This window comes from Halyomorpha halys, unplaced genomic scaffold, assembly GCF_000696795.3.
Source record: "Halyomorpha halys isolate HHAL.00 unplaced genomic scaffold, Hhal_1.1 Scaffold223.1, whole genome shotgun sequence".
In the NCBI taxonomy this organism is placed as follows: Eukaryota; Metazoa; Arthropoda; class Insecta; order Hemiptera; family Pentatomidae; genus Halyomorpha; species Halyomorpha halys.
Genome location: NW_027115445.1, coordinates 1,308,136 through 1,318,144, shown reverse-complemented (window position 1 = coordinate 1,318,144; position 10,009 = coordinate 1,308,136). Strand labels below are relative to the sequence as shown.

Genomic DNA, 10,009 nt, shown 5'->3' with positions numbered 1-10,009 from the left:
AGATTAGTCTTTTGTAATGTGTTGGAAGTTTAGACCGTTTGTCTAGTAAGTGCTGAATAGTCGAAATCGACGTGCAGTTTCCTGTCTTTTCAGTCTTGTGTGAGGATTCAAATTTAACTTAATTTGTTCTTTAGGAACAGGGCACTTACGTATTATCACCAGTGTTGCCATCCATCTGTATTTTCCGGGATAGTCCCGTTTTTTGACTAGTACGGTGTCTCGCCAAACTCATGTGGCTCGATTAGTCCCATATTTCGCTGATTCTTTTAAGTTTTAGCCTAAAAGATCTTTTTTACAATACAGGTTAGGTTGCTGATTGAATTTGATGGATTTTTTTAGAGGAAGAAAAATCCTAATTTACCTTCAGAATGCCTCCAGGAATTCCCACAGTAAGTAGGGCCGTTGGTACTCCATTAGTCTTCAAAGAGTAACTTTTTTTTTTTTCTAATTTGTGCCAGGACTAACTATACACAGTACCTCAACACTGTCCCATATCAACAAAAAAACTTTCTACTTTAGAAAAAATGTAGTTGAAACACTAAATAATATCTTTGACAAACATAAATCAATTTTTCATTGTTCAACATTTATTTTGCAATTAACATTATTTGTTTAATCATTTTAATATTGTTTTTAGTATAGCTTAATCATGGGACGAAGAGTTGTTGATTTTTGGGGTGATGTATGTCATCCTGCCACAACAGGTGTCAATAAGTATGATCCCAAAATACAATCAATAGTGAGTATCAACAAAATTCCTACATTACAAAACATGTCATTTTTTGTTTATAGCTTTTTATAAGTTGACTTGAATATACAGTTTATAAAATATTACATCTGATGCAACATTTCTGATTTTTCTTTTTACAATTTAGTTTAAAACAACTATATCAGTGACAATAAATCAGCAATTTACATATGTATGAACAATCAAATATTGAATAATTACATAAACAGTTTCTACACCTAATCCAAAAAGAGAATTAGTAGTTATTGTAATGAATATGTATGCAAATTTTCATAAATTATATTTCAATTATATCGAGCTATGCTAATAAAATGAAAAAGCATATAAAGCCAATAATCATGAAAAATATTTCAGAATCTCTTTTTAGTTTATGTTTTTAAGTCAAGTTATGAATTAAGTTAACTATTTATCTTTTTTTTTAAATTTATTAATTATTAATTGCAATATTTGAACCCTGATTTTTAATATCAAAAATAAAATTAGCTTGAAAGTTTTCTTTAAAAAAAAATTATAATCTATAATTATTTTTAGGAGGTGTTTAGGAGGTTATACGTGATTCCTGAATAATTTTTTTTTTTCAGATACTGGAAGCAAATTATTATTATTACATAAATAAAATAATTGATCTCCTCGACACAGTAAGTAACAGTCCCCTCAATTAAGAGATAAGTTGGTTTTAGTTCTTAATATTAACTTTACGGTTTATTTTTCCAGATTTTTTTTACATTGAGGAAAAAGCAATCACAAATTACATTTCTTCATTTATTCCACCACACAACCATGGTATTCAGTACCTGGTTGTCTATTATTCACATAAGAGGTAATTTGAAATATTTGGTGTAATAAATAAAAAATGACTGCACATTTCTTTAAATATGCTGGGTTTTTGTTTTTTTTTTAAGTTATTTAAATTGAAAATTATATATAAATAAATATAATTTTGAAAACCATAATATTTACTAAGGCATTAATCAATAATTATTTGTTATTTTAATTCTTTACAGATGAAGTTAGTGTATTATTTGCTGGTTTAAATTCTACTGTTCACATTGTCATGTATGTTTACTACTTACTGTCAAGTTTAGGACCAGGCATGCAAAAATATTTGTGGTGGAAGAAGTACATTACTGGTCTTCAAATAGTTAGTATTTATTTTTTAAAAGTGTTTTTAAGTTTACACATTAATTTGTCAAAAACTTTTCTCAGACCTCTGTATATTCACTTGGTCCATCGATTCTACCTATAAAAATGTTTACACAACTGAAAATTATTTTTGGTGATATATCATTAAGCATCCCTTTAATGTCATGTTACATAATTTTCCTACTTGTCAATTCTTGGAAACTGTTGGTTTCTTGATTCACACTACAGTTTCATAAAAAACAATGAGGTAGTTTATGAGAACTATAAAAATAAGAAGTGACAACTGATCAAAAATTTTAGCGTACTAAAAAATGTGGAAATTAAGTGAGTAAAAAAAAAAGAGTTTGTATATTGAGGTCATGAAGAAGACTAAAATGGGTTATGCAATATTGAGCATTGATTAAATTTCAAATAAGAAGTAACAGGTTCTGGGCGTTTGATGACTGTTTCAAATGGTGGATTATTGTGTATGGATCATTCATATTTAATTAATGAGTATCAGCAAAACTTAGAATTTGTTTTTATTACTCATATTATTACAGCAGATCCTCTGGTCAAACTATGTAGGTCATCATCTGAGCTAATGTGTCAGCAAAAACTGATATAACTAACTATGATATTGGAACTGTAACACTCTTCAAATAGCTATGGGACTTGAGTGTTTTGTTGTCCTTTACAACCCTAGGTTGTAGATCCAAAATGTTGCAGAATGATCGTGTAAATTAGCAACTTTTCATTTATTAGGTGTGAGTTTTATTTTAAAATCTCACATTACCTGAACTCAACATTACTTGTTAAGCGGTTTGCTGTGGACAAGAGTTACCACTAATTATTATAAATATACTGTTGAATTGTTTTTTCTTATGTTGAAGTAAGATTTTTATGAAAACCCACAAATTTTAGTACATTAAAACCCAAATTCACTGGGTCTCAATTGGCTGTTTCTCTGTATCAACCAGAGGTAAAAAGAAATTGAATAAATAAGTAAAATGCTGATAAATTACTAAGTTTTGTAAAATAAAATAAAATAGCTGACTTTGTGACTGCTCACAGGTCATTTGTTCATTCAAATTAAGCCATCTAAGTAAAGAATTTTTCTACATTTTATTTTTTGAACTGTTTTAATAAATTCCACTTCATCATACATTAATATACATATCACCTATGTATTAAACTTTTTACTTAATTTTAATTGTCACTTAATATATAAGTTAATATTGGAAGTTTTTATAAAATCTAATAATCTTAAGCTGCGAAATCTCTTTCCCAAGTTGGAAGGGTAAGTTCTACTACACATTATTGATCTCCTAAACTATATTCATACTTATATTTTTATAAATACATATGTATAAATATATACATAACTATTTTACTCTGTTTCAGGGACAATTTTTAATTGCACTTAGTGTGTTGATAAAAATGAAACTTATTAATTGCAAGAATAATCAATGGTTCTGGCTACTTTGGACTTGTAATCTTGGTGTTTTTCTTGCATTGTTCCTTAATTTTTATGTGAAGTCATACATAAAGAAAAAACAAATGTAATAACTGACAGTATAATGTAAGGTAATTCTAAGGACAAATGCTGTGATCTCAAAAAAATTAACTTATTCTTATTTTATACATCTATTTATTTTATATTTTAACAGCATTTCTATAGAATTAGTTAAATTCTTTTCATTCAATAATATATCTCAATCTTTTAATCGTTCAAAATTAGAAGGTGTAAGTTCAAGTTATATTTTAACAAACTTTTACTATAGTGTTAAAAAAAAAAAAACATTGAATATATAAAGATTTGAAATATTTTTGAACATCCTAAGAACATTGTACTAAACTCTTCTACCAATATAGTTTTTATGAATTTAGAATAAAAAATAAACATAAACTTTTTTTTATTTAGCTTAAGTCTAAGTAACTGAGGCTATGATTCTGTGATAGTTATACGATGCTTTAATTAATGTATCAACTCATTGATAAAATTGTTGAAGACAATTTTTTTTTTCACTTCTAACAAATAAGTTTTTGTGTATAAAAAATACCTTCAAGACTTTTTCAAAGTAAAATTAGTTATGTAGAAAATTAAATAGTTGTTCATATAATTAAATATTTTTTACTAATTGGAGATTCTTTTCTTGATTCACATTTCAACCATTTTATCCTTTATTGTAAATATTTATACTAATAATTCTAACATTTTAACTAGCCAACTATTTTATTTATTTATTTTTTTAAATTCAATACTTACCTTTTTTAAAATTGTCTTTGAGCAGATAATATATTAGGAAATAATTGTTCAATTACCCAATACTTTGTTTTTATTAGTTTACTTTGGAATATCCTAAATCAATTATTCTTTTCTGAATATCACTATTAATCTTCAGTTGATATTTACAACAGATAATTATTCAATATTATATATTGAATAATTTCATAAATAAACAAGCATGAAGATGTGTGTGAATTACACTGGGAAAAAACCAATTTTTCAATATTTTATGGTGTATTTAGTTTATAAATTAAAATATAATGCTCTGCCTTTAAAGTAATATTTCATCACTTTATGAGTTAACTAAATTATATCAGAATATTAATAATTCTTAAACTATTACCAATAAACAGATCTAGGAATTTTCTTACTGTTCAGTCTCATTCAGTCAAAATTAAAAAGCTAAATTCAATTTGATTTAGAAGTCATGTTTTACTCTACTTTTTTTTTCCTGTAGGATTTTATGTAGAACTGTAAAAAGAGAATAAAGAAAGATGTGATATTAAAACACCACAAAGTCCAAAACCCAGGGCTGACTGTGCAGTTAACCATCTTCATTTTTGCCAGTATTGCTAACATCAGAATAAACTGTAACTGAAAAAAAAATTTAATAAAATCAACATAATTGTTAACTTTTAACCACACCCATCTCGTCGATAGTAAAATGGACCAAGAGGTGTGGGTGAAAAATAAATAAACATTTGTGAGTATATGTTAGTAGAACATACAATTAAAAAAATGGCCATTATTTTTTCAATAGGTATATTTCTGTAGCTTGGTAAGAAGAAGGGTCAATGTCAAATCTTCAATTAAATAAAAAACAGCCAATGTCCACTGAAACAGCTTTTTTTCAAAACAAATAAAATGGATATTGGCCCTTCTTTTATGAAGATGCAGATTAATTCTTTTAAAATTTCAAAGTATCAATAAATAGCATAGTTGATAGGAACATTGTTTCTCATATATTGTTATTGCAATAAATAGATTTTTTATTTTATACATTTTTTGGTGGATTGTCTGGCTAAATTTATCTTGAATCTCCAAAAAAAAAAGTATTGTTAAAAAATGTATGTCTACTTAAAATTGAAATTTTCATTAATAGAAGTCTAAGTATTTTACCATCTGCATTCTTGTAAGATGTTTCTTCCACCAGAGATACCTTTGCATCCATGGCCCAAAGGATGACAGCAAATAATATGAATACATGAAAATATGCACTGTAATATTAAGAAAACCAAAAATAGCTCCGACTTGCTCTGCAACAAAAAAATTAATATTTATTTTACGGTGGCATAAACAAATTATATAACCAAAGAAATTATAAAATATTTTTTTCATCTATTGTCTTATTTTATTGTGTCATTAGATATTATTTTATTGTGTCATTAGATATTATTTTATTGATTCATTAGATATTATTTTATTGTGTCATTAGATATTATTTTATTGTGTCATTAGATATTATTTAATACCAGTAAGGAGTAGCATCCTGAGGATGGTTTTAATCAATTTCTGCCTTTTTCAGTTTTCCTATTCCTCTTCTATTACTCTCCTATCTATATATATCAACATTATTTATTTAATTAGCCATTGATTTATTTTTTGTTTATACCTCCCAATTTTTAAGACATTGTTAAAATTATTAAAGCTTTAGTCTTAAAGTTCATATTGATAAAACTTAGAAATGAACATGGAACAGGGGTTATATAGTACCGGCTACAATTAATCATAAATTTTCTATTGATATAACTAAGAAATGAATACAGTGCAGGAACTATAATGTACCTTAATTTACACCTCTAGGAAATTTCGAGTTAAAACAGTGCTAGATAAAAAGGACCGTTAAAAAAAATTACCCCATCCAATTGGAAATCACTGAGTTAAGAGCGTAAGAGAAAAACTGTGTAACATTTAAAAATCAATGAAATTTCCAAAAGATAGATTATTATTGCCACCTACATAACTCAGTGAAAATCAGAAATTTTTATGGTTCAATTGGATTTTGGAATTCTCCAATAATTGAAAAGATAGGGAAGAGGGATGTACATACTAGGACTATTAAAATACAAACTTAGGTACCTCTAAAGTAAACAACCGTTATCCATGTGCTTAGTATCATAGTTGTGTGATGAAACAAATGCAGGAAAGTAATGTGTGACTGCTTTTTCCGTAAAACAAAAAATACCTTTAGACAAAGAAAAAATTATTAAAAAAAAAGAGACACATTAAAAAAAAATATTTTAAACAATATAGAATCAATTAACTTACTGTATCCATAAGATCCAAAATTTTGTTAAGATAGTAGTAATACATCACTTTTAACACCTGAAATACCAATCTTATTGTTGAATCAAGTTGTATTAATATAGAGTAAAATTTACATTGTGTAATGCAATACTGGATTTCAAACTGATTTATTTAAAAGCTAAACTATTTTACTATTAATAGATAATACTTGATTGATATTGTTAATGACTTTAATCTTCAAATTTCAGTGTTCAATCCACAATTATTTGTTTCACCTCAATCATTCCCAGTAGCTGTCTTGGTTCATGCTGATATTTTCTATGAATGTTGTTCATGATATTTCATTTTTCCAACTGTACCTGCCTGTTAGTAATCTATTATTATCTTAGAAATCCGTCACACTTCTGCTACACTTCATTTAGCATCAATTCACTAAATGCTCTGTGTAGTGCAATATTTACTTAGTGGTTCCAACTATTGTTATTGCCAATAGTTTATCTAAATTAAATTTTGAACCAGTTTATAACCAGTTTATACAATTATTTTTAGAATACACAAAAACCACACAACCAAATTTAATGCATGAATGTAGAATGCCCAAACATGGTAAAGTCGACTATTTAACCAATAATGGTTCTTCTCACCAGAAAAATCTCTGGTGCACTAAACCCTGGAATTAGCAATGGAAAGAGATAATTCCTACTGAATATTTTGGAAAGTACAGCAAAAATTACCATAGATAAAAATTAATTGTTCATTAATAAACAAACATTGTGTTTATGGCAATTTTTATGGGAACTAAATTTTACACAAATCTTGTATGCTCAAAGGTCTGTCATGATGAATCCATAATTTTCTGAAATATGATGACGGATTCAAACAGAAAATTGAATTCAAAATGAATTCGTTCTAACTGTTTGGTTAATTTTTCTTACCGAATGTATTTAAATAGTCAAACACTGAAAAAAAAAATCATTTTAATTCGTTGCGATTTTTTTTACTCTTCAGGTTGGAAAAATTGTTTTAAAGTTAGTTTTTTTATGAAGAACCTTCGATGAAAACTTCATATTTATGTGCGTTGAAGAGATCACTAATTCGACCTACATTCAGTTTCACTTCGATTTATCCAAACTTTAACAACAAAAAAAAGTGAGGCTTGATAGCCAAGATTTGAATTGTAATAATTTCGCAGGGAAGGAATTAAATTTTCACCTCTTGTTCACTATTTCCATATCGTTTTTCATTATAATTCCTTTAGTCTCCTAGGATCTAATATGGTCTCGTCAATCCATTAATCGTTTAGTATTCACATTTAGAGGTTTTATTTTAAGTTCAGAAAGGCTGTTCAACTAAGATAAGTTAAACCATAAATTCTACTTTGTTAGATAAAGAGCATCATAATAATCATAAAGAATATTTACAAATAATTAAGACCATAGTCGTTTTTAGTTAATAATCTATGAATCAACAGGCAATATAGCGGCTGATTAATAAACTGGAAAAGTAGTAGAGCAAAAATCTACAAATAATAGTTAAACAATTAGAAAGTAAAAACTGATAATAGTTACGATTAACTGGATCTGATGATCAAAGCCAACAGTTTCAGTAATTGGATTACAAACATGATTCCATGATTTCAGTATTCCATATCCCCAATTAAAAATTATCTAAAAGTAAAAGGCATCTCATTAATATTATTAAACATAAAAAATTAATTTCGAGTAATTAATGTAGGCACTATATTCATTAATGACTACACTATATTCATTTTAATTGTAATGCCCCCACCATTTTATTGCTACTTCATAAAATTCATTCATTACTTTTTAAATTTTTATTAGCTATAATCACAATAAATTATTCAAAATCGTGCATAAACTTAATTATTGTACAATACACACAATAAATACAAAAATATAAGAGGGGATGATGAGGTTCTCCTCTGAAGAAAGGAGAGGGAAGGAAACGAAGCAGTAAGAACAGAAAATGAAACTAGGATTCGAAGAGTTGAAGTTGCAGCAGAGTACAGGTCCTAGCTAAAGATGGTCACAGGGTAGCAGACCAGAATGAGAGAAAGAGAGGGAGGGAGTGGTCCAGCAGTGGATAAAGTAAGGTCAGTGAAGAGCAAATAACCCCAGATGGCTAGAGATACTGGGGCCGTTTGTAGGCGAGGGGTTGGAGCGTCAACTTCAGGTCAGAAATGACCAGGAAGGGATTCATATAAAAAAAATAAAAATGAGTTGGAGCCCGCCCGCAACACATTCCAAATCAGTTATAATGATAATACCATCCAGTAATTTTGAATGGCAAACAAATTATACAGTAGAGTCAACAGAATAACAATGGTAGTCCAGTATTCTCCATTCAATTTCATATATAATCACAATAATTCATAATCAACATATCTTATTCATGAGCTCTATTATAAATTTAAATGTGTCTCATATGTGAATAGCCACAATAAGCCTAATATTATCTTAACTCGATTTGATGGTTAAAATACCTCTGCATACCACCTGAGTACCATAGCTAAGTAAGTTGGTGAATACGATACCTTTTGAAAAGATATCCAATGTTTATTATATTCGGTTCCATCTAGTATACCATGACAGGAGGGTCTGTAGTATCTAACTTTTCATTTAGACACAAATATATCACATTTCCTAGAATAGTAGGTCGGTACCCATAAGGAACCGATAGAAATACATAGTTTAAATGCCTAATATAAATACATGGATACACAATAAATGTGGTTTCTGAAACCTCCACCCGTCCCCAAAAAGGCGGAAAGACTGTTAGAATAAAAATAATAATATATGAAAATCACTTACCAAATACAATAAGTAAGAGTTAATGAGCACTTGCGTCAGATTGTAAATCCTTAAAACAATCTTCAAATCAAATGGTTTTCTCTCACTCATTAAGCTTGGACCGATCACCTTAACCGTGAGGAAATAAATTATGAAGATTATTGGTATGTGATGGTAGGTTGCGAGCAGCGTTGAAAAGTGATCTTGTATCTTTGGTCCTGAAAGGAAATAATGTTTGAAGAAACGTCATTAAGATGTCCTAGGCGAAAAAAATCCCAATAGTTTCACAGCATTATCCTCAGGGAACATCATATCCCAAATTAAACTTTGTTAATCATTTATATATTAGATCAGATGTGCCTGTAGCAAATGGAAGTCCTTGATTTTGTGGGATAAAAAAATAAAAAAAACTGTTAATAGCTAACTTATCTTTATAACTTATATTATTTACTGAAAGCAAAGTTAAGGAAATAGACAAAACAATGTCTTCAAGTAACTTAAATTCCTTATTCGTTTCATTTAGGATATCGGATTCAGGAAAAAGTTTTCTCTGATATTAGTGATAATTTTTTTTTAAATAATTTATTTATTGATATTTACAACTGTATACATATATACATATCAAGTAAATTTGCTGTAAGTGATATTATGACATGATAAAAACATGTGGAGAATCTACCCATTGATAGAACTCCAAAAACATTTCTAAAGGAGAAGATCTCGAGGCCATCTTCGTTTCAGACGGCTAGGAGGATTATTAGGTAGTGAAGGAGAAGCCAGGTTAGAAGCGAG

The 10,009-nt window shown here is 28.1% G+C and overlaps 2 protein-coding genes across 3 annotated transcripts in view; one reads left to right on the top strand and one right to left on the bottom strand.

Moving 5' to 3' along the window:
- The window catches only part of LOC106679816 (very long chain fatty acid elongase 7), a 22,629-nt gene extending 19,067 nt beyond the window's left edge, over window positions 1-3,562 (top strand). Inside the window, exons 3-7 of the mRNA XM_014419167.2 lie at window positions 638-739; window positions 1,330-1,386; window positions 1,463-1,568; window positions 1,753-1,889; window positions 3,275-3,562. Of these exons, the coding sequence (XP_014274653.1) occupies window positions 638-739; window positions 1,330-1,386; window positions 1,463-1,568; window positions 1,753-1,889; window positions 3,275-3,436 (564 nt within the window). The 3' untranslated portion in view covers window positions 3,437-3,562. The remainder of the gene's footprint in view (window positions 1-637; window positions 740-1,329; window positions 1,387-1,462; window positions 1,569-1,752; window positions 1,890-3,274) is intronic.
- A 38-nt stretch (window positions 3,563-3,600) lies between these two features.
- LOC106679820 (very long chain fatty acid elongase 4) overlaps window positions 3,601-10,009 on the bottom strand; it is a 14,994-nt gene continuing 8,585 nt past the window's right edge. For both annotated transcript variants that reach the window (XM_014419174.3, XM_067052462.1), the window contains exons 2-7: window positions 9,239-9,435; window positions 7,976-8,074; window positions 6,429-6,485; window positions 6,240-6,345; window positions 5,280-5,416; window positions 3,601-4,754 (exon numbers count right to left, since the gene is read on the bottom strand). In XM_014419174.3, coding sequence (XP_014274660.1) covers window positions 4,593-4,754; window positions 5,280-5,416; window positions 6,240-6,345; window positions 6,429-6,485; window positions 7,976-8,074; window positions 9,239-9,435 — 758 coding nt within the window. In that variant the 3' untranslated portion in view covers window positions 3,601-4,592. The remainder of the gene's footprint in view (window positions 4,755-5,279; window positions 5,417-6,239; window positions 6,346-6,428; window positions 6,486-7,975; window positions 8,075-9,238; window positions 9,436-10,009) is intronic.